This window comes from Trachurus japonicus, chromosome 18 (genome assembly GCF_045865225.1).
Source record: "Trachurus japonicus isolate A0001 chromosome 18, Traja_1.0".
Classification (NCBI taxonomy): domain Eukaryota; kingdom Metazoa; phylum Chordata; class Actinopteri; order Carangiformes; family Carangidae; genus Trachurus; species Trachurus japonicus.
Genome location: NC_140924.1, coordinates 18,232,538 through 18,256,926, shown reverse-complemented (window position 1 = coordinate 18,256,926; position 24,389 = coordinate 18,232,538). Strand labels below are relative to the sequence as shown.

General features: G+C 41.4%; 2 protein-coding genes and 1 pseudogene across 3 annotated transcripts; 1 reads left to right on the top strand and 2 right to left on the bottom strand.

Annotated features, from left to right (window-relative positions):
* Nucleotides 1-528: 528 nt before the first annotated feature.
* LOC146969090 (protein mono-ADP-ribosyltransferase PARP14-like) lies at nucleotides 529-7,543 on the bottom strand. Its single transcript, XM_085759167.1, has 14 exons — nucleotides 7,254-7,543; nucleotides 7,051-7,157; nucleotides 5,300-6,799; nucleotides 4,974-5,210; nucleotides 4,606-4,830; nucleotides 4,439-4,493; nucleotides 4,134-4,280; nucleotides 3,039-3,101; nucleotides 2,773-2,949; nucleotides 2,485-2,667; nucleotides 1,772-2,398; nucleotides 1,399-1,535; nucleotides 1,088-1,265; nucleotides 529-884 (listed from the first exon to the last, which is right to left on the bottom strand). The coding sequence occupies exons 1-14, from the start codon at nucleotides 7,423-7,425 to the stop codon at nucleotides 598-600; spliced, it is 4,095 nt and encodes a 1,364-aa protein (XP_085615293.1). The 5' UTR covers nucleotides 7,426-7,543; the 3' UTR covers nucleotides 529-597.
* Nucleotides 7,544-8,379: 836 nt separating this feature from the next.
* Nucleotides 8,380-16,167, bottom strand: LOC146969089 (protein mono-ADP-ribosyltransferase PARP14-like; annotated as a pseudogene). The gene is made up of 14 exons (XR_015034215.1): nucleotides 15,996-16,167; nucleotides 15,250-15,383; nucleotides 14,111-15,129; nucleotides 13,794-14,030; nucleotides 12,487-12,711; nucleotides 12,002-12,056; nucleotides 11,586-11,732; nucleotides 11,426-11,488; nucleotides 11,149-11,325; nucleotides 10,820-11,002; nucleotides 10,113-10,721; nucleotides 9,732-9,868; nucleotides 9,448-9,625; nucleotides 8,380-9,284 (listed from the first exon to the last, which is right to left on the bottom strand). The product of XR_015034215.1 is annotated as a protein mono-ADP-ribosyltransferase PARP14-like (transcript).
* Nucleotides 16,168-19,927: 3,760 nt separating this feature from the next.
* Nucleotides 19,928-21,670, top strand: LOC146969088 (interleukin-8-like). Its single transcript, XM_085759877.1, has 4 exons — nucleotides 19,928-20,084; nucleotides 20,255-20,372; nucleotides 20,500-20,580; nucleotides 21,140-21,670. The coding sequence occupies exons 1-4, from the start codon at nucleotides 20,021-20,023 to the stop codon at nucleotides 21,222-21,224; spliced, it is 348 nt and encodes a 115-aa protein (XP_085616003.1). The 5' UTR covers nucleotides 19,928-20,020; the 3' UTR covers nucleotides 21,225-21,670.
* Nucleotides 21,671-24,389: the final 2,719 nt, after the last annotated feature.

Below are 24,389 nucleotides of genomic sequence, written 5' to 3'. Positions count from 1 at the left end.
ATTGCTGATACCCGGATGTTATGTTTACATTTCTACTTCATCAGGCACTTATTTCAACCTCTACAACTTGGCACAATAAATGATTCAACATTTTATGGTATTGAACATTGGCAGTGACAGTAACTTCACAAACGGGCCATATAACAGTGGTAATCTGTGTTTGGCCTCGTAGTTTTGGTGTTAATAGGAGCTTGCTTGTCGAGGCCTTGAATGTAACTGCCAGTCATTGATATGTAAGGGTTTCACACTCCATCTTAAATGCTTAGATTCGTATATGTGCTTTCAACAGTCACAGAATCATCCATCAAAACTGATCACTGAATAATTGAAAAAAGGGAGCCATTAGCTTTTACAATGTGGTAATAATACATTATGACAGACCAATTATTTACATGTACATATGTGGGCCAGTCCTCAATGCAGGCGTCCCCGGTTCGAATCCTGCGTCAGGCAGAGCTTTCCTGCATGTCATTCCCCCTCTCTCTGCCATGTGCTATCAAATAAGGCAAAAAAGCCAAAAAAAAATACTCCCACTCTCCACACAGCTATAAACACATACCTGAGAACAGCAATGAACGTACATTAACTTTCCATCGGTCACTTGAAGGTGATGAGGTAGTCTGGGTACGCCTGGTTATCATGGAAAACAACATACATGCTCGGTTTGTCTATTTTATCCACCACGCTGTCGTAGCGGTCATGTGGCTGCTGGTCGCTGAGAGGTGGCGGCACCTTCATGCCACTTTGACCCTGAGTGTAGAGGCCAGTCAGGACTCGAGCCACGAACATCAACTGCGTGCCGTCGGCAGCTGGTCTGGAGTAGGTGACCTGGGCTGAGTAGTTGGCATTGACAGCAAAGTAGGTCCCATGTCCATAGACAGTTGCTGAGAATAAGAGAGAACAGGGAGTTATCAAGAAGTACCCAATAGATGATCAATAGATAGATTTAAGAAAATGCTAAGTGTTACGGTTAGGGTTAGGAGTCAACCCAGGTGATCAATCTCCAACAGCAGCAATGACAGTAAGCAGCCTGTAGATGTCACTGTGGCATTATTTTTGGCCAGGCCCTACTCTAAAGGATCATTACCATTTTGACCAGCAAAGCTCCTGTTGAACCCAGTCTTCATGATGGAGTCACAGTTGTCCTCGGTCGTCCCGTGGTACAGAAACTTTTCACCTGCGCCGTTATTTGTGTTCTTGTCAGAAATCTGCTTCTTCCACACCTCGTAGCCCCGACGCAGGTGAATGTTCTGCAGACGCTGGATCTGATCAATAGAAAGCATAAAGTCAAGATAATAGTGTGCTCGAGGTAAAATATATGAGTGTTTAAAAAATGCACCATGTACGTTTTGTGTCCACTGACAATTATATCTATTTCTTTCAAGGAAAGCCACCAACCTTTGTTACAGTCTTGCCGACGGTTCGTTTGAACGCCTCCTTAACTGCCCGGTACTCTGGAGAGGACGGCTGCAGGGTAACCACCTTCATATTCTCCCCGTGAGCCATGTCGTCCCAGTACAGAGGGAGAGTGAAGTCTGAGAATAGAAAAATACAAGATGTTGTTTTTCATTTGCTTAAAGTAAGGTCTGAAAAAAATAAATAAAAAGAAACTGCAATATTAATAATTTACTGGGAGCATTTTTCTTCGTATTTGAAAATTCAATTTGCAACTTAAGGTTGGGTTGAGTTTGTCCATTCAAAATATGCAGTCCTGATTATTTTTAGTGTAAGTTACAGACATCACTTTGATACAAATTCATTTTCATCTCACCTGGCAGATTCTGAAGTCTTTTTAACTGCGCCACCTGTCTACTTCCTTGTCTTGTGGCCACCATGTTCTGCAAATCCACAATCCACCGAATGCTCTGTGCATCCATTATCCCTCTTCCTATATCCTTATTTTCCAGGTTGTGATTGGCTGTTTTGGGAAGTCGTTCCCAGTTGCTGTTAGGTCCAAGGATGCACCAAGCTACACGGGCGTAAACATCGTCCTCCTCTCTGAGTCTCACTTGTTGCCTGAGGCTGCCGACTTGTGACCTATTAATAATCTGCATCACCTCATTGACCCCGTCTTTCAACCCGCTCACTTTTAAGCTGTTCAGGCTGGACTGGTCTGTTTGAATATGCAGACCCTTGGTCTCCACCAGCTGCATTAGATCCTTCATGTCATCCTCTGTGAGGCCTTCCAGCTGCTCCTTTGGGAGGATTTGTGTGGCACACTGAGTCTCATACAGACCCTTCAGCTTTGTCTTGGCATCACTCACTTCCTGTTTGGTGACACCCAGGAGCAGGAAGGTGGAGGTCTGATTCGTGCAGGTGGTTTGAAGGTTGCTAAGGTCTACACTCAGAGACCTTGGTGACTCTTCTTGGTATACATGAGGCAACAGAGGCATTGGCACTGCAAGGTAGGACAAATCAAAACAATGAGTGAAAAGAGGAAAGAAGAAGTAAGAGAAAAGATGTTTGCTTGAAAATTCTTGTCACCTGTGTTGATTGAAGGAGTGGGGTACTGCTGCATCGCCTCCTCTTTGAATGCCAAGAAAACATTGATCTTTATCAAGACGAGACGGATGTCAGTGAGACAGTAGAAGGGAGTGGACGATGTGGCAGCTTTGACCCCTCTTATGATGGCACCGGCCACGACACCAGGGTCCAGCCCACCAGCTCCTGCACACAGAGGATGAATTTATCACTGGCAGAATAAAACTGACACTCAATTGAAAAGGAATTTGACAATTAAACATTGAACTGATTGAATTATGCTATATTTACCAGCACAGATTGCAGGAATCGCCACGGATTTGTATCCGGAGGATTCACAAAGTTGAATGATGCGAGACACCACTTGCTCAGTGATGCCTTCATCTCTTTCTCCACACACGTGCAAAAGGGCTTTACAAGGGAATGATCCTGCCTGGGTTTTGAACACTTCTCCTTTCTGTACTTTTGCTACATACAACAGGCACAAGATAAGTAACAATAAAGAAGCTGTTAAATGTGGGTTGATTGAAAATTTCACAACACAGATCTTTTCTCACCTGTTTTCAGCTGAGCCTCCACTCCTTGTCCAGCTACGGTTAAGATATCTTTGCACACACCATCTGCAGAGTAAAGACAAGTATAAGCATTTGCAGCCATGAAGGGAGCGTACCTATGTTCCCCGGGTCCTATGTTCCCCAGGTTAGGACCCTCTTTTTGAAAAGGAGTCCGTTTTTCCCAAAAAGGGTCCTATGTTCCCGGGTCGCAATACATACTGAGGAATATAGGACCCTTTTTGGGAAAAACGGGGAACCCTTTTTCAAAAAAAAGAGTCCTATGTTCCCCACTGTTGCCGGTGGGGTGGGGGCTCTCTCTACTTATCTGGCCTGTCTAGCCTCTACCTGGTCTTTTTTCTAAACTTAACCAACTCCTTTCTTCATTGCCTAAACCCAACCAATGGGACAATTACACTTCTCACTCAAAGTCACAACTCAACTTCTCACTCACAATAGGCAAAAATCTGCAAAGTCACAGCTCCACTTCCAGGTATGGGACCAAAAATTGCATGTCTCCTGGGTCCTTTGGGGAAAAGCGGGGAACATAGGACCCTTTTTCTAAAATAAGGTTCTATGTTCCCCGGTCCGGACACAGCGGGGAACATAGGACCCTTTTTCTAAAAAAGTGGGGAACATAGGACCCGGGGAACATAGGGATGACCCCGTTTAGCATTAGCACGCTAAGAACACAGTAACTAACAGAAAGCAAAGCTGAGGCTAACAATGGTTTTATTATTTTCATATGTAAGGTCAAAAATCTAACTAAATAGGCTATTGGACAAATTAGGGTTTTGACCTGATGATATCATTGTATGAAAAGGTTTTTTTTTTAAATTCAACTTGAGGTTGTAGCCTATCAAATTTCTTGGTTAAAAAAATGTGCCAACCCAACAAATATTGACCAATTGGTGGTACTGAAAGAAGTCTGGGATTTATAAAGATTCATCCTGAGGGGCACCACGAATAGCTACCTGTATGGAATTTTATGGTATCTCATGTTCATTGAGGTATTTCTGTCTGGACCTGACATCAGTAATAACTTAGAGTTACAGCACATCAGCCTGCGCATGAGGCTTCATCGTGGTTCCTCCCACCCACCGTTCTGAAAATTGACAAAGTCGGTCGTGTTCACAATGGCGTCTGTAGTCTCGTTGGTGATGTCACCAAACACCAACTGTAGTTTAATCCCGGTTCCCACCGTCATTGTGATGTCATCAAGGTCAGTGGTGAGGGAACGGAAGATTACTAAAGGGTAGAAATATTTCACATTTAATTTAATACCACAGATTGCTAATCTACATTAATTTTAGCAGCAAAAATAATACACGTCTTTATCAGCAATTCAATTATTTTCTGTGTTTGTAACAGTTAATTAAGGTCATCTGAGTAAATGTCTAGTTTACCTTGGCCTCCGTGGTTCATATTTGAACTGAGCTGTCTGTAGACATCATGGAAGCACTGTAAAAAAACAAACAAAAAAAAAAAAACACACATATTAAATGCTTCTGCATCAGTAAAGCAAGCTTCTTACAAAAGCAGATTCAACAGTTGTCACAGTGTCAATAGTCACCTCCTCAGAGTCGGGATAGCCAGGTTTAACGACAACATGAATTGTCTTCAGAGAACCAGTGGATGCTGATAGTCCAAAGTGGCGAATGCTCTCAGCTAGAAGTTCAATGGCTTCTTTCAGCGGGTATTTAAACTTAAGTCCAGGTCCAATAACTGTAAATGCAACTGAAGTCACACCCTGCTGTACACAGAGGTCCAAGCACTTCTTCAACCCATCATTGAGCGCCTAAGAAACAAAAGGTAAAGTCACTTTTCCATTGCCTGTATTCACAATTGCTGTTGCTGTAATTCCTGATCTACTACATATTAACACACCAAAGGCCATTCAAAGGGTCTATTTTTTTTTATCCACTGGGTGTTTTACTGTACCTGCACACTCTGGCCTCTGGGTCCATCCCAAGGCAAGCACTCAATGAAGAAGAGCTTGGAGCAGCCAAGAGATGGAGGCCCAGTGACCTGCAGAACATCTCCAGGTGTGACGGTAGTATTTGTTGCTGCTGAATTGAAATTTATCTTCAGTATGTTCCCTGCTTTAGACAACAGGCCTACACCAATATTGGTAGAATTCAGCTGTTTGTTGACCATGGGAGCAACCAACACATTCACCTGTGGAAATAAATGTGAAATGTTATGATTATGTGTGTTGCAGTGCTTCTTTATTTAAGATCTGAGTGGAATAGTGGAAGTTTTCTTACCTGCTCATCCTCTAAACTGCCAACCTTGATCTTCAAGCTTGTTTTGTTGACTGCAATACTCCCAACAGGCTGGCTGTGCGTTCTGGGTATGACACGTAGGCCAGGGTTCCTCATGCTGATACTTGGTGATCTTCCTGTTGAAGACGCATCTTGTAGTTCCCTGATAAGGACGTGGCAGGAGCTCTCTACCAGATCCTTGTTGACTTTACCCTCTTTCTGGAAGTATTGTTGAGCCCCTGCTCCGTCTAGAACTAGTTTCTCTACCGTCAGGCTGGCTAGAGTTGACGTTAAGGCCTGTTTAGCTTCCTGGACATGACAACGTGGACCAGACACAAGCACAGATGGACGAGGGGAGTTTGAGGGTTTTAATGTCACTTTTGTCTGCTTCATCCCAATCAGACCCAAGACTTGATCAAAACAGTCAACCAGTTCAGGATGCGGTAGGTTCACTGCTTCTTGTACCTCAACATGGTTCATCTGGTAGTCATTCAGGACATCTTTCAGCTTGTTCACATTTTCAGTGTAGCCGACCATCTGTACTTTGGTCTCTGAGGATCCACCGATTCCTGGGAAGAAGCGGACATCCACTTTAAACTCTCGACAGTTGGCCTCGCTCTCGGCTTTGTTGAGGACTTCCTTCACTCTGTCCAGATCTGCAGTGCTCTGCAGCTTCACGGTGTCCACACTCAAGTCTCTCTGCACTGCTGCCCAAGCCTCGTCCAGGGCACCAGAGGACAAACTGGACAGAACCAGCTCAAAGACCACTTCTAGTGCAACAGGATTTCTGAGGCTCTGCTGGAAGCGAGTCTCATACTTGGCGATGGCCCTGCTTGATTTCATGAAGTTGACTAATTGTAATGGGAGCTTGACTCTCTTCTCCTTTATGTTTTTCACCAGTTCGTCGAGTTTGGTCGCTGCTGACTGTACCCCATTATCAGGCCCCTCCATGATGATCGTGTTATTGCTGATGAGGAATTTGACTTCTGGGTAGTGTGCTCGCATTTCTTGATTGAACTCCTCTTCTATCAGTTTGAACTGCTTCGTCATTATCGACAGTTCCTTCCGGGACGGCACGCACTTTTCCAGGATTGCAATCTTCGCCTTCACAGCCTTAGTTTCTCCCACAACCACAGAGTAACCAATCTCTGAGTACACTTTGATATCATCCGTCTCAAAGGAGCGGTCTTGCTGAAGCATTTTGATTTGTTTAGGCTCAAGCACATGGTAGGAGAGGTAGTCCTCGGTGAGATTGATGAAGACCCGGTCTACGTGCATCTCCCAGTCCTCTGCAGCACTAAAAGCTCCTCCTTGTCCCTTCTCAATGTCCCCCTGAACCACTGCTTCTTCTTCATCAAAATTTAATTTGAGTGTGCATCCAATTGAAGAGAGCTGTTTCTGCAGTAGTTTATTTACTTTACTATTGTCTCTTAGGTAGTACAGGAGGTAAATGTCCATCTTGAAAATTTTCTCAAGGGTTTTTGTGTTTGTTTTTGTAGATGTCTAAAAAAAACAATGTCGAACACAACCATGAGTTTACATCAATAAATCTGATTAAAATTAAAGCTGTAAAGTATAAGCCATTGTAATGTCACAACAGTCACAATGTTTGGGTTAAGGTAAAAAAAATTATCAGATGTTGACGCAGCGTAGAAATCCCCACAAACCAGTCTGACCAGATCATTTGGCCGGGATGTTTGTTCCAGAACTGTGAAGGTAACATCCAACGTTTCTATAGCATGATATAAGCTCACCTGTGTCGATGGCTGATCTGGGGAGCTGGTACGACTGACTGTCAGCTGAAGCTCTCCACTAGGAAGGGAGATTGTGTGAAACTTCCTCTGCAGAACCCTTTCCTGCTCTGTAATAAACAGCCACGTACAAAGTACAAAGTCAAACAAAAGACGACATGAAGTGTTATTTGACATAGAACTATAAACACAAAGTTATACCTTACCATCTTTTTCTTTGAAGCAGATTTTATAAATGTTGCCTCCAGTTTTTTCTATTATTCCACATTCACCTCCCCCTGAGTCTCGTTTTTTCTGAAAGTGTCTTCTGGCCTTTTCCAGCTCTCTGACAGTCAGATCTCTCGCCTCAAAGAACAGTGGATACTGATATTCGTCCATTTTCCAGGCAAATCTGAACTTGACTTTGTAGCAGGCTGTGCAACTTCTGTCTGAAACTCTTCTTAGTGAACCGTGTGTCTGAAGTGCCTTTGCTTTCACTTTCACTTACTGTAAATGCTCCTTCCTCTCAGCAAATACACACCCACTGACCTGAATACTTATGGGCATTTCCTTGTTTCTCCTTTGTACTGATACTGTTTTTGCTGATACTCTGACCAGTGATACCAAAATTTAATAATGATAATGACACTGATCGTGGTTTTACCCCAGGTTTTTACCACACATGTGGATAATTATTCTACCAGTAAAAAAGCATCAAACACCTATCAGGTTTCAAACATTTGATCCACTAACCTGTTTGTGATTCAACCTTCACCTCAACCAACACTAACCCATTAATAAATATAAACAAAACACAATCACATGTGAAGTTCTTGTGTAAACCTGGCTTCCTGTTGCATTCCCTCATCGACCCACTAGATGTCATACTTAGACAACCTCAGACCTAACCCTAACCCTAACAACCCAATCAGATTTTCGATGTGTAGTCTTTCTGTTTTCTTGTATCACATTTTACTCTGTGCTGTTTAGTAATATGATGTGAATCAATTTCTCACACAACTTCTGAAATACAGTCACTTGATGAACTATTATTGCCCCGATGTCACCGTAATGAATAAATAACAAGCTTTAGTCACTAACTAAGTTTCGTTACTAAGTATCATGGATCATTGTCTTTCCCGTCATTGTTTTCACTGGATTAATAGTTGGCAGCTGGCAGGCCTGGACCACTGTTTGCAGAACTTGCAATAACAATAATTGGAATCATTTCTGATAAAACACCCAAATGCAAGGCCCAGGACACTTGAACTTTCTTGCTGTTTCATTGATAAAACATCTAGATATGTCTTCAGTAAACATGGAAATGTAGTATTAAGGCAACATGGACTAATTAATATTTTATCAATGGTTTTTATTATTCCAAACATAAGGAAATAAAAATTCACAAAATATGCTGTATTAACTTGACAATATAACTAACACAAAAGGGAATAAATATATAGTACGTGATCAGAACCTTTGGTAACACAGCAAGTCAACAAACAGGAGGCAAGGACAATTTGCCATTTTAAATAATCTATCATTTAATCCAAAAGGGGGAAAAAAGAGATTCAAAGTGTCAAATGTGCAAATGAAAGCTGTTGAAGTAACAGTGATGTGAGTGAGTTTTTTTATGTATATGATCTTGTTCCTACTCACTTGGTTTTTACAAACTTTGGCCTTCTGAACAAAGAGTTAAACATGTCAACATAATAGGCATGTAAACAATTTCTGATTAAAAGGAAAAAAAGCATATTATTTTTAAAATCTGAGAGAATTTATCCATCATTTTCATATAGCAAACGGTAACAATCAAGTGGACGGAAACTGAGCAGCAATTTCAGAATTTGTTTTTTCTCCACAAAGCAGAACACACAACAAGTGATTTACAAGATGTTGTAGTTTACAAGACAAACAGAAGAACAATTTGAGTCGGACTTTGAACATACACTTTTGCAACTTCCCTTACAGACACTTGAAGGTGATGAGGTAGTCTGGGTACGCTTGGTCATCGTGGAAAACAACATACATGCTGGGCTTGTCTGTTCTATCCACCACGCTGTCGTAGCGGTCATTTGGCTGCCGGTAGTTGAGAGGCGGCGGCACCACCATGTCACAGTGGCCCTGAGCGAAGCTGCCAGTCAGTACTCGAGCTACAAACACCATCTGAGAACCATCATCAGCTGGTATGGAGTAGTGTTGCTTGGCTGAGTAGCTGCCCTTTACAGCAAAGTAGGTCCCTTGTCCATATGACGTTCCTTGGAGTAAGAGAACAAAGAATTAAAGTCTGCTAACAGGGATAACGTTTTGGAAACATATCAGATATTTGAAATTTAGTGTTCAACTTTCAAAATCATGCAATTTAATTTTCTGTTACAAATTGAACACTTGGAAAAAAAAGCAAACAAAAATATTCATTACCATTTTGTCCCGCAAAGCTCCTGTTGAAACCAGTTTTGATGATTGAGTCGCAGTTGTCCTGAGATGTCCCGTGGTACAGGATCTTTTCACCTGCTCCTTTCTGTCCATTCTTATCAGAAATGTGCTTCTTGTACACTTCGTAGGCCCGACGCAAGTGGATGTTCTGCAAACGCTCAATCTAACAGAAAAAGACCACAAAGGTTGAGCTGCCAGAAACCGATGGGATTTTTACAGTATTCAAGCCTGAGAGGTGCTTTTGAATTCAAATGGTGAAAGCCACCCACCTTCTCTATAGTCATGGTGACGGTTCGTCTGAAGGCCTTTTCCACTGTCTGGTACTCCGCAGATAAAGGATTCAGTGCAACCACCTTCAAATTTTCTACCTCGGTCATGGTGTCCCAGTACAGGGGGAGAGTTAGCTCTGAAAGTCAGTTAGACAAGTTAATAGGCAGGAAACTCTCAGATGTTTATGTGTAGATGTCTTTCCAAAAGATCTTATTTAGTGAAATAAGATCAATTTGTGAAATCTCAGAAACAAACAATGTGATCTTTCAAGTGCCAATTCAAAAAAATTTGGTCTTCATGAAAAAAAATCAACATTAAAAATGTATAATAACAACACACTACATGGATCTGACTGAACTTGTCAAGAACCATATCTTCACCTGGTGGATTTTCAAGTCGTTTCAGATTTGTCGTCTGTCCAGTCACTTCTCTTGTGGCCTCCATCTTCTGTGGATCAACTTTCCACAGGTTGCTCTTTGCGTCCACTATCACTCTCAGTGTATCACAGTTTTCCAGGTAGTGATTGGCTCTCTTTGGTAGCCTTTCCCACTCTCCACTTTCCCCCAGGATGCACCAAGCCACATGGCCGTACAAATGTTCCTCCTCCTTGGCTCTTACTTCTTTTCTCAGCAAACTAATGGTGTGAACGATCTGTATCACTTGGTTGACTCCATCTTTCAGCCCACTCACCGTTAAGCTTCCCAGGCCGGACTGGTCCTTCTGCATGTTCAGACCCAGGACCTCCACCAGCTGGCTTATATTGTTCATGTCCTCCTCGGTGAGGTCTTGAAGGTCTTCCCCTGAGAAAGCTGCAGTCGAGCACTGAGCCTGATACAGATTATTTACTCTTGTCATGGCATCTTCAACATTGTTTTTGTCAAGACCCAAGAACATAAAGGCCGACTTCTGCTGCTGACTGTTGGGGGTGGTGGGGAGGCAGCTTTGATCTGCATCAACAGACACCTGGGTCTGAGCTGCTGACAACGATACTGCAAAATGGATGAAAACACAATAATCAGTGACAGTACAGACAGAACAGCTTTACTGATATCAGAGTAGGACTTTGATCGTTCAGACTTCCTCTTACCAGTATTGATAACATCTGAGGGAAACATTTGTGTTGCTTGGTGTTTAAATGCTGAGAAAACTTTGATCTTAACCAGCACAAGGCGAATGATGGTGAGAGAGCACAGAGAAGTAGATGATGTGGCAGTTTTGACTCCTTGGAGGATGGCACGTGCTACGACTCCAGGGTCCAACCCACCGCCACCTGCACAAAGCAAGAGTTACGTCTTTACAACTAGGGTGTATCTAGTTCTCTCTTTTCTGTTTGTTCTGTCCATCTTCCTTGATACTTTGTGACGTCATACTGAAATAGGTTTCTTTTGTGTTTAGATTGTCTTGTGTAATATTTACCCGCACATATAGCAGGAATAGCCACGGATTTGTATCCTGAGGATTCACAGAGGTCAATGATGCGACACACCAGTCCCTCCACAACGCTTGCATTGTTTTTCCCGTACACGTGCAAAATGGCTTTACAAGGAAATGATCCAGGCTCGGTCTTAAAAACCTCCCCGCTGTTCACATTTGCTACACACAAGACAACAAAGACAAGAGATTTAAGATGTAAGAAGATGTTGAGCAGATTTTTAGGGGTGTGGGGTTGGGGCTAGTTTTTCTCACGTCTTACCAGTTCTTAGGAGTGCCTCCAGCTGGGTTCCTGCCTTAGTTATGATGTCTTTGCACACACCATCTGTGGAATAATCACAGCAGCTACATTAAAAAAAAAAAAAAAACCTCTTGCTGAGTGGGACGCCTCGCAGCCACTTCACCCAAAAGTCCACACCCACCTCTCTGAAAGTCAACAAAGTTGGTTGTGTTCACCACAGCGTCTGTAGTCTCGCTGCTAATGTCACCAAACACCAGCTGTAGTTTAACCCCACCTCCCACAGTTATGGTGACTTCATCAAGGTCGCTGGTGAGGGATCTGAAGTTTACTGAGAGGGAGAAAACATGTTTCAAATTTGATACTTATCCTAATCGATGTGGATAGTACTACAATAGTGGAAAGTAGGTAGTCTAAACTCCAGAACTGTAATACAGATCAAATTTGAGATATTTTAGATAGGCTACTGCTATTTACTTTATACCTCAATAAGAATTTCAAATTAACACAAACTTCACATTAACACTTCACCTACAATAGTCTAACAATACAGTGATGGTGTATAGCTATAATTAACAACTAATTATCTGTCTGGTTTACCTTGGTCTCCACGATTCATACTGACACTGAGGTGTCTGTAGACATCCCGGTAGCACTGCAAACACAAATTTCTTCTCGTGAACACTGGCTTCTACTTACACATGTGAATCAAATCATGCTCAAATGAAAAAAACAAACAAAAAACAAACTACTAATTAGCCTATACTATGATTTGATGATCTGAAAAAATTTATCACATAATCTATTATACTTCATATCATCCAAACATAGTGTGAACAAGAATTAGAGAAAGATAGTTTTGATAGCAGTCTTCTTTCTGTGGTGCAGTAGCTGAACAGAGCAGTTGTATAATCCTGCCTCCATCTGATGGAGACACAACTGACCACAGACTTCACCTCCACTGCTGCACCGAGCTACAGCGGTTTTACTCTTCAGAAAGTAAAAAAAAAGAAAAAAAAATCATGCTCAGATGCATCCTACAAACACATTACAATTAGCCTGCAAGAAGATGAGTTTTAATCCACCTGCTCAGAGTCGCGTTCACCAGGTTTAATGACGACATGGATGGTGGAGAGAGAACTTGATGATGTGGATGAACCAAACTGGCGAAGGCTGTCAGTCAGCACCTGGATGGCCTCGCGTAGCGGGTACTTTAGAAGAAGTCCAGGTCCAATAACAGGGAAGGCCACTGACCTGAAGCCCTGTTGTACGCAGAGATCCAGACACCTCTTCAGCCCCTTGCGAAGAGCCTACAAAATAAAAGTTTGACATTTTATCAAAGAAATTTAATACACAGTTAAACATAAAAACAAACCATGGAACTGTGATAAAAGTTAAGAAAATATAAGTGCTGTCAAAGTTAACGCGTTAATTTTGGAGATTAACTTTAAACATTTAACACGTTAAAAAAAAATTACGCCGTTTTGTTTACTTCCGGTGGTGGCTGACCCGTACGTTACGTGTGCAGGCAAAGCATGTACCGGCTGTAGCGCTGTTATTCTTCACTTTATTCGGTTTTAATATTTTTTCATGCGAGTAAGTAACCATTTAGATCATAGATATAGTTTCTATTTAGATGACCAATATGCGGTTATTTATCCACACGATGATGAAGTTTGCTCCGACGACGTCCTCGGAGCAGCGACGCTCCACCAGCTGCGACCGCAGCGGAGCGTCACTAGGCAACAGCCCGGTCTGCTTACACCGGTCGGCCGGGTAGACACAGCGCCGTCCCCGCCCGGGGTAAGACCATAGAAGACAGAGAGCCGATTAACTTAACCGCAGGTCTTTAAAGGTTCACCGCCGGCTGGTTTAAGTCTTTTTAGATTAGTTATTGAATTTGTTTAGTTGTTGATTAGTTGTTTGAATGAAAAGTGAAGCTTTATTGTGTGAATTGGACAGAAGAGCAGCGCTGCCTTGGAGATGTACACAAATCACCACCTACAGATCAATACCTAAATAAAACAATGAACCGATCGGTCATAGCTATTCAATTTAATCTCAAGTCGTAAGAGGACAAATGCAGTTTATTCGTTGATAAATTAATTGCGATTAATTACAGAAAATTGTGAGATTAATTAGTTAATTTTTTTTAATCTATTGACAGCCCTAGAAGTTATTAAACCTCCTACTTTCACTGGAGTCCCTATTCTAAGTTCCTCTTTACTTTCATGGTGGCAGTTAAGCTAACCACATGCTCCCAGCTAACTAGCATACTCACCTAGCTTTTAGCTAGCATGGTAAAAACCTAACTTCTGTTGACCAAGAGAAACCACTTCTTTACCTTTTATTAAAAACCTATTTATGAATCATCTAGGTATTTCTACTTCACCTGCACGCTCTCTCCTCTGATTCCATCCCAAGGTAAACACTCAATGAAGAATAGTTTGGAGCAGCTCAAGGACCGAGACGCATCAATCTGCAGCACATCTCCAGCCGTGAAGGTATGTTTTGCTGTCATCAGAGCAAAGTTGACCATTATCCTGCTCCCAGCTTTTTTCAGTAGATGTTTGCCAATTTTAGTAGAAGCCAGCTGCTTATTGAGCATGGGGATCACCAACACATCCACCTGTAGAAGTTAGGTATAAGGACTTGAGAAAGCTGTTCACTGATTTATTGTAGAAGAGAAAATAAAATAAATTGTCTAACCTCCTCATCTTCTAATCTGCCGGGCTTGATCTTCAGGCTTGTTTTGTTGACCGCAATGCTGACCACAGTCTTGCTGTGCCACCTAGCAATGGGAAGTCTTGGCGTGTCATCAGTGCTGCTGATGCTTGGTGGTTTGGTTTTCGCTCCTGCTGAAGACACATCTTGTATTTCCCTGATAAGCACTTGACAGGACGTCTCTACCAGATACTTGCAGAGTTTACCCTTTCCCTGGAAGTACTGCTGAGCCCCTGCTCCGTTTAGAACTAGTTTCTCTACCGTCAGGCTGGCTAGAGTTGACGCTAAGGCCTGTTTGGCTTCCTGGACATGACAACGTGGACCAGACAGGAGCACACAAGGACACGGAGAGTGTGAGGGTTTTAATGTCACTTTTGTCTGCTTCATCCCAATCAGACCCAAGACTTGATCAAAACAGTCAAACAGTTCAGGATGCGGTAGGTTCACTGCTTCTTGTACCTCAACATGGTTCATCTGGTAGTCATTCAGGACATCTTTCAGCTTGTTCACATTTTCAGTGTAGCCCACCATACTTTGGTCTCTGAGGATCCACTGATTCCTGGGATGAAGCGGACATCCACTTTAAACTCTCGACAGTTTGCCTCGCCCTTGGCTTTGTTGAGAACTTCCTTCACTCGGTCCAGATCTGCAGTGCTCTGCAGCTTCACGGTGTCCACACTCAAGTCTCTCTGCACTGCTGCCCAAGCCTCATTCAGATCATCAGAGGACAAACTGGACAGAACCAGGTCTGAGCCCACTTCCAGGGAAACAGGATTTCTGAGGGTCTGCCTGAAGCGAGTGTTGTACTTGGAGATGGCCCCGCTGGATATTATGAAGGTAATTAAGTCCGTAGGGATCTTAACTCTCTTATCTTTTATGTTTTTCATCAATACATCATTTTCTGTAGTACCTGACTGCACGTCTCTGTCAAGTTCCTCTAAAATTATGGTATATATATTTCCTTGTTGGATCTCAACTCCTGGGCAGTCTGTCTGGAAATGAGGCTAAGGTAAAAAAAGAAAAAAAAAGAAAATTTAAATCTAATCAGGATGCACCTTTTCTAAATTTTTATAAGTGTCAGCATAGTTTCTGGAATATACTGTAGTATTACACTGTCATCTTACCTGTGACTGACTAGTGGATGTCTGGTCAGTGGGTTTATAGTTGTGGAGAAAAGTGGTTTGGGTCATGGTCAGATGTAACTCCCGATAAGGAAGAGAGATGGTGTGAAATTTCTTCTGCAAAACTCTCTCCTGATCTGCAGAAAAGAAAATCACTCAAACAAAGGACTACATTTAAACTTCCCTTGAGTTCACAAAATACCAGAATAATTGCATCACCCCTAGGCCACTTGATAGAAATGCATGAATCGCACACGTCAAGGCCCCTCAAGCCTTGGACTGCGAACTGGGAAGCTGCCCTACTTAGGAAATACTTATTCCTACCATGCAGTAAAGAAACTATTTCTTTGTCAGTGTTTGGGAAGCACACCAATTATCAACGATACCAGAATCAAGTGATACAATGGAAAGAGAAAGCGAAACTATTTCAACCTCACCAGTGACTCACACTGGCTGGTGCACATGCCATCCTAAAATTACATTTTCAGGCTTTCTGTTTAAGTTGTTTCTATTCCCATCAGCTCCAGCTATATGTTGTATTCACTGCTAATTAGCATTTCTAGATAGCATTGATTCACTCATGATAAACTAGTAGTGGTGGTGAACGTAGTAAACAACCCTATACCTTCTCGTATAAAGAGTTGTCATCACTACGTCATTGTGAGCATGCCCAGGCTGGCATCTTAGTTTGAAGCACTGCTGTGCCTGAGGCAGCCCAACTCCTGTTTACACAAGTGAAAACTGCTTACCTTCTTTTTCCTTGAAACTGATTTTATAGACGTTGCCTCCAGCGTGTTCAATCATCCCACATTCACCTCCACCTGAGGCTCGTTTTCGTTGAAAGTGTCTTCTGATTTTCTTCTTCTCGGGGTCTGTCAGATGTTTCGCTTCAAATAACAGAGGATGCTGATATTCATCCATCACTGGTGAACTTACAGGAGAGCCTTTAGCACAATACAGCAGTTCCCTGTCTGTCACCAGCCAGGCTTAAAATAAATCATTGATGTCATTTTACATTTGTGAATCCCCAAACTTACCAAGGTCAATTAGTTTGGACACGCCCTAAGACACAAGAGTTCTGGCTTTCAATACGTTTCCTTGTTTGTCTGACCGTGCAGGTAAGGCTACTATAATGTTGGCACAGGAACAAGGTCAGGTTGCCATTTAAAATGTTTGCATGATATCCAAATTCACTACGTCTGTGGTGTTATAAGAGGACACTGACAGATCTGGCAGAACAGCATTGACTAACACTGACATCCCACTGCATTGACCTACAGAACCAGTAGATGTCATCCTAAGACTAGATACTCTACTGATGAGTCACTTTTATGATGGTGTTTGTTGTTGTTGTGGTTGTTTTTACAGCTTGTGGGAACTGGTTAATCTCACAATCAATTGTTAACCAAAGTTTATGTGGACATTTGTATGTTTCCTTTGACAGATTTATGGTTTATTAACCATGGATGAGCTGTAAAAAAGAATAGTGCTACGCAACTTGGTTTGACAGGGATGGGTGGGATTAGTGTGGGCTCTTTGTTTAGACTCCTAGAGCATGTGCTGTGACCGCAATAGCAACTGCAGGAGCATTTAGGGCGGCTCAGAAACAGTTCAGTCATGAGAAACATCTTCTGGTTCTCTGGTATTGTGCAGGAATTTCCCTAGAAATATAAATGTTGTTATTAACAAGTCATTTTTGAGTATACTGCCAAACATTACAGGTGGCTTCAAATGTTTTAAGATTGATGAAATGAGAAACATATTGAGCTGAAGAGCCAGTCCAAATGAAAAGCTATGATGACACCTAGAACTTCTGGTTTTTAACACCTGTTTATAAAGTTATAGCCCACAATAATCCACCATGGGGGAGGTGAGGGGCTTGGGTTAATGTGAGGAAATAGAGTTAGGAAATGAAAAAAGGTAGGGTTAGGGATAGACCTTTGTTCCCCTTTGGTACCAAACACAAGACACTGTGGCATGGTTCACATAGACTGCACAAAACAACACATGTCCTGCATAATACAACAAAGCATTTAGTTTTATTGCCTTTGTTTTATTCATATTGAACAAGATAGTGTAACAAATGTGTTTTAAATAACAGTCACACAATCTCACATCTGTTTTTCGTCCACTGTGATTCAACGGGGCCAAGTCTAACCCCATAAAAGTGCAGCAGACTGATATTGGCAACTATAACCTTGTGTCCATGCTTCAGCTTGAAGGTGGCGCTGGTAATGGCGACACGCAGCAGCAGCAGCAGCAGCAGTGGTGCGGTTTGCTGCTTGCTGCAAAACAAATTGCCCCCAGGGGATAATAAAGATATCTAGATATCTTATATACTGTATATATAGATATAATAGAGATCTTTGACTTTGACTTTGACTCCATGATACTGCTGTGGTTCCTAATTCAAATACGGGACCGTACCTATGTTTCCCGGGTCCTATGTTCCCTCTTTTTGAAAAAGGGTCCTATGTTCCCCGGTATTCCCAAAAAGGGTCCTATGTTCCCCGGTATTCCCAAAAAGGGTCCTATGTGCCCCGGTCGCAATACATACTGGGGATCCCCCAGTATGTATTGCATATCCCCACTGTTGCCGGGGAACATAGGACGTAGAAGTGTCCTATGTTCCCCGCTGTTGCTGGTCGATGGGCTCTCTCTACTTATCTGGCCTGTCTAGCCTCTACCTGGTCTTTTTACTAAACTTAACCAACTCCTTTCTTCATTGCCTAAACCCAACCAATGGGACAATTACACTTCTCACTCAAAGTCACAACTCAACTTCTCACTCAAAAATAGGCAAAAAACTGCAAAGTCACAACTCCACTTCCAGGTATGGGTACAAAAATTGCATGTTCCCCAGGTCTTTTGGGGGAAAAGCGGGGAACATAGGATCCTTTTTCTAAAAAAGGGTTCTATGTTAAGTAAGCTAAATCTGGTACAAGGCATCTCTTCTCATTTCAAGACTAATGTTATTTTGTACATTGTCCCTGATACAAATAAACGTATTAAACTTAAACTAAACTTAAAAGCGGGGAACATGTTGTCCTATGTCCTATGTTCCCCAGTCCCATATAACGCGGGAAACATAGGATCCGGGGAACATAGGACCTGGGGAACATAGGGATGATCCCTTCAAATACTAGCCTTTAGATAATTAGGTCGGGCTAACTTACCTTATCAAGGGTGGGGTAAGGTTAAAAAAAAAGTTATGTCTAAACAAATCATTTAATATGAGACATAATTCATCTCAAATGTTTGTTTTGTGGTTAAACTCAGAGTGGAAGAGTTAGATTAGCTACTGTCACTTACTGCAAGAGGATCCCTTGAAAAAACGTAGTGGCTAACAACATTTATTAATGCGCTGATCAATCTTCTTGTCACCGGTTTGTTGGTGCTATCGTAGAGCAATTATTGAGGTTGTTGCTGCTGTTCTCCTAGTCAATCACAATTATGACGAATGTCTGGGTTGTGCGCCAAGTCTCCATGTAGCCTATTGCACAACTAAATCTAAACATGGACAAGCATCAGTTCTAACTAATAATGCAACAAGTGATATGACTGAAGTATTGCGTGTCTCCTGATGTCTGTGCTGAATTGCAACATTCACACACACACACAAACACAGACATCTTTAACTTGAACTCATTGAATCTGTTGACTCCCATTTACCCCTTCATACTACTGCAATGACTCAGTCATTATCTGTCTTGGGAAAGCTTGGATAGTGGATATGCAGGTAGCTAGCCAAATATGTCTGACGCAATATGACGGTCCTCTTGATCTGGTTCCCATCGAAATCTAAAATCTTAAGTGCCAGACTGAACAATTCCACTGTGTCATGTACGTAAGGGAGAACCATGTAAGACAATTGCATCTCATTAACAAGACAATTTAAAACATAGAATTTGTATAGAAAAGTATCATAAAATAGATGTTAAATGTGTGAATCTGAGCTTTCTGTCGCTTTTTTCCTCATTGGGTAGTTTACCGTATTATGTTGTCATAAGTAGAACAAATAAATCAGACATAAAGGGCAAAAACTGCATGGGAAATTATTTCTATTAATTTAAGTGAACTCAATATTTACTTACTGGCTTTTTTTAATGGAGGCCGTCAGTGGTGTCTCATGGTTTTTAAATCATTAACATATGTAGTGTAAATACCTCTGTTGTCAAAGAGGCTCCCCTATGTATTACATATACAAAAGTGTGAATAATGCAGCTTTTTAACAAGGACAAGGAACCAAACACCACAGCTGTAAACAATATGATTAGGCCTACCATAATGGAAACATGATGAGCCAGGTTCACACGTGCTACACGTCACAAATAAGCAGTGGGCAATAGTACCAAGGAAAATCGTTTTGGAACGAAAAAAAACTTCAGAGCCAGTGCCAGTTTTTGGGACAGCTCTTTCCACCTGCAGAGGTGGGAATGTTGGTGATTCATACTCTGGATGCCTTGAAGTCATAAAACTGATATATCAGCTAGATGTAGTGGTATCTGTCTCAACACGATAAGCTCATTCACAAACGCGAAGGGCTGTCCTTTAGGGGAAGTGAAACCCGGTTCAGGATTCCAAGGAAAGTGAGTTGTATTGTTGTTGAATGTTGCAACAGGGGGAAGTTTTTTTTTTTTACAAATTTCTAAGGAATGGATTCGCCTCGCTGTGAGTGGATAAAAAGGAGGTGCAGAGAGCTTGAGGAGGAGAGAGAAGCTACAGCACCACTACTACTCACATCATCCTGATTGCTGCAGTAGACAAGATAAAGATGAACGCTTCACTCCACTGCATCGTTCTCCTGGGCTGTGTGGTCACATGCTTTTGCTTAACACGTAAGTGTATTAATTAATTGGCTTGTGGAAAGCTCTTATTTATTTATTTATTTATTTTGTGGCTGTTTTTCTCTATTTATGACTTGAAATAAGCATGCAAGTCCATATGTCCATATTGTAGCTGGTACATATGTCTTTTATAGTGTTGCCTTTCTTTCTTTCTTTTACAGCTATTAAGCGCTGCAAGTGTATAAGTGTAACCCAGGGATTGCCCCCCAAACTCACCAAACTCATCAAAAATGTTGAGGTGTTGGATCCTCGTCCATATTGCAAAAACCAAGAAGTCATGTAAGTACCAACAGTGTTATAAAAAATGAAAAATAGACCACATCTGTATTTTTGTCTGATTTGTCAGTACTTGCTAAATGTTGATTTTCGAGTGACAGTAATGTGCAATATTCTCTCTCTCCTGCAGTGTCAAACTGAAAAACGACACTATCACCTGTCTAGACCCCAAGTCAAGATTCACTCAGGATGTCCTGAAAGCACTCGAAAGGTAAGTCAACTACTTTTTCAGATGATGCACTGTTGTCATTTCTGCGCACACAAGGGCTTAAAATATAAAATAAAAACAAACTGCTTAGGAAGAAAGTTACATTTCTATATTCCTCCAACTGCATGAGTAGAAGCAGGAAAATAAAAGATGTTTCTAAAAAGCATATTTTGATCTGCACCTAATCAAACACTTATTTTTTATTTATTTTTTGCTATGATATAGAGTGAGAGCAGTGGTTAGAAATCTGGAGGCTCCTCTATGATATTGATAAGAAATATTGTTAATTTAAAAATCAAAATTCGTCAAGTGAACGACCAAAAAAGTTAGAAATCACTGCCCAGTTGCATCACATCACTATTGAACTGGAGTCAAAATATTTTGAAAATACCAAATCAGCAACAATTTGCCAATCCAGTCTTTTTTTCGTTGGAGAAAAGTTATCATTCTAAAGTAAATCATATTGAGCAGAACTGACATGACATTTGGTCAGTAAATGTTTCAGATTTTTTAAATTAAAGTTGATGGTTGACCATGTCTTTTTTTTTTTTTTAATTTGCAGGCAAAAAGCAGCACAAGCAAAGAAGAAAGAGACCTCTGTCGTGGAAAGCACCACACCCATAGTATCAACTACAGTAGTGGTGTAACAGTGCATCAATGCATCAATGCACTAATGCATTGCATCTGTTCCAGAGAGAGAGCACCACACTATTGTGAGAGCCGAGGACTGGTGCACTTCTTGCTTCAGACAAACATTGAATGCTCCAGCAGCAGTTTGTGAAGTGAGAGATGTGTCCTTACCCAGGGACAGGGTTGAGGTTTCAGTATGATGGGATGTGAAGTCTTCCTTCAGCCTGCACTCTTTATATCTAGTATTTCTATGTAAATATTGCATGTAAGTCGAGCCCATAGTCAATGTGTAGGGTTTCTGTACATTTTGTATAAAAGCACCATAGAGATTATTGGAAAGATTCAGGAGATTATTTTTATACCAAATGTGAATTCATTTACATACTGTATATCACACTGTCGATGTATAATGTTTTTTTAAGACTGAAGTCATAATCTACTAAACCACTCCCTTGCCATGTGACACTGTTGATGAAGAACTGCCGAAATGCAATAAATCTGGTTGTTATTCAAAAAAAAAAAGGGTGATAACTTCTCATTTATATATTCTGAACAAATAAGGAGTTCTCAGTTCAGTGCAGTCAGGGAAGTGGGTTTCTGTCCTCGCTCTCCTCTAGGTGGCTGTATTGTTCAATCAATCATCTGTATATGTCTTACGCTGTTATTACTGTTGGATCCACTCTGACTTATTAACATTATGGTTTAAGAGGTTTAGGAGAATTTCTTGACGTCACAGTCGAGGATAAAACAGTGGAGAGAGGCAGAAACTTCTTAGCTTTTTTAGCCTGAACCTTGACCTTAATGATAATGTCAGCGTGATCACTTCATGTCAACATGATGAGGTTTAGCAGGCATAATATTTGCCCTGTTTATCGTCAGCTTGTCAAAAGCCTAACTTTTTGGTGATTAGCACCAAACACAGAGTGCAGGAGGTGGATATTCAGCCGGTCAAAATGATGGAAAGATAAATATTTTGATACCACATAATGAGACTTCAGGATCGTCCAAGTGGTTTCATCTGTTCACCACTCGTCTATAATATTTACTGAAAACCCATCAATGAAAAGTCCTGGTCATGGTGACGGACAGGAGAGCTGGACTGACCGACACTTCCATACATTGTCTCTATTTCAGGGTAGTTACTTTCTCTTTTACAGAAACATCCTCATCACAATCACACACTTGTTCCTCAACATAAAGTAAAATAAACTAAAACTGACACAGAGACTTTTTTTTTTCCTGTTTTATTATTGCTCTGTTCTCATCATGATCCAGCTATTGTCAAATAAACACAACCTGGAAAAAGCTCTCCAGATGTCAGCTGGCCACAGGTACTATTTGTTATTACTTCATTTCTTAATCAGCCCACAGTGAACAACACCTACCGTACCATATGGTGGTTATCAAAACTCCCAATAAATATCCCCTTGTTTTTCAAAAGATGAACATTTTGCAAAGTCATACTCTAACACATCTTTTCATTTCTTACTGTCATGTGGACTTGTGGCTTTGCATGATGTCCCACTTTTATTCCACATTCATGACACAGACGTCTGAAGACACATGCTGTCAATCATAAGGGAGCAATATTTCTCAAGTCAAACTAGGAAGCACTGTGTCATTCAAAAAGATGATGTGAGACTTTCCCTCTGATGAAATCAATATTGATGATTATTAACTGATTTGAAGGAAATTCAGTTAAATATATACATATATTAGCCTAATGTGTGTGTGTATAATGAACATCCATGGTATCTAATGGTATTTAATCATGGTTTCTAAATTAAATCCATTCTTTCAAAAAGACAAAAAAGGTTAAACACTGCAATTTTTTGAGCAACTGCTGGATGTTAAAAGAAAACATGGCACGTGGACAGAAAAAAATGTTTTTCATTTCCTCATTTTTACATAGAGTATTTCAAACTAACATTTTGCCTTCAAAACACCTCCAAACAAAGTACATTTTGTAAGCACATTTTATATATTTTATAGAGTGTTTATAGCTAATGTTAGCATTAGCCTAGCCTGATGCATCAGCCGCTTATTTCATTACATTTCATATAGCATCTGAACACGAGCCATAGGGATTCGTTTGCTTCCGGGAGGCGGTTGCTTACATTTGCTTCAACTAATCGCTGCTGCTTGGTGGTCACGTGTGCTATACACCGGTTAAGCTCATAGGTTAATCTTGAGCGCTTGAGTTCAACGTCATCGCCTTCACTTACCCGTCTGTTCGCTGATTGGTCCGTCCGCTCTGGCGGACGAAGCAAACCGAAACGCATTGCTAGTGTCCTGACTACATGTTTGAGGCAAATTAAATTTGTCGGAACCAGTAGGCGGCGCTAGCCTGGCTAGCATTAGCCAGCAGCATACTGAGGAAAATCAACCTTCATTTCATATCCGGCAAACACTGTGGGTTTATTGTGGACACTATCCAATGTTGGGCCCATAGTTGACTTTTGATTGGCCACATAGGCCCACTGTGCATTAGCCATGCAGGGCTTATAGCAGGTTTAATCTTTTGCTATCCCATGAGGGTTTTTTTCTGTGGGCAACCCAGTGTGGTCTTGCCCGCAGAATATGCCCCATTCTTCTTACCCTTCTTACCCACACTGTGCAAGTTGGGGCCCCACCTTGGACCCACACTGTGGAGCCAACATTTTACACCAGTAATGGGCCCCAGAGGGCTACATCACCAGCTACTACTTACTAACATTAGGCAAGGCAAGTTTGTTTGTATAGCCCATTTTTACACGCAGTTTGTCTCAAGGGGCTTTACATAGCTTCTGTTGTGGAAATTTTTAGGCCTGCCTGTGGAGAGTCAAAAAACAAGACCAATGAAACTGTTCTTTCACTGTGGGGAGGTGTAGAGAAGGGATCTCTATAGAGAGGTTATCTCTATAAAGGAGGGACACAACACAGACCCACACGGCAGTCTATAGGTCTAGTCTAGAGGTGATTTAGAGACTCAGGAAAGTTTACGGCCCAAAAAAATGAAACGATAGACTGAAAGACGCTGAAATGCTCCGAGCTTGGGTGATCATTCTCATGCAAGCTACAAAATATCGACTAATTTAGCTTTAATAGGCCCCAAATCACCACAAACGTAAAGCAGATATAGCCTAAATAATGAGAATAAAGAAAGCTGTGTAAGAGTGTCAGAGCAGGGTCAGAGTAAACCC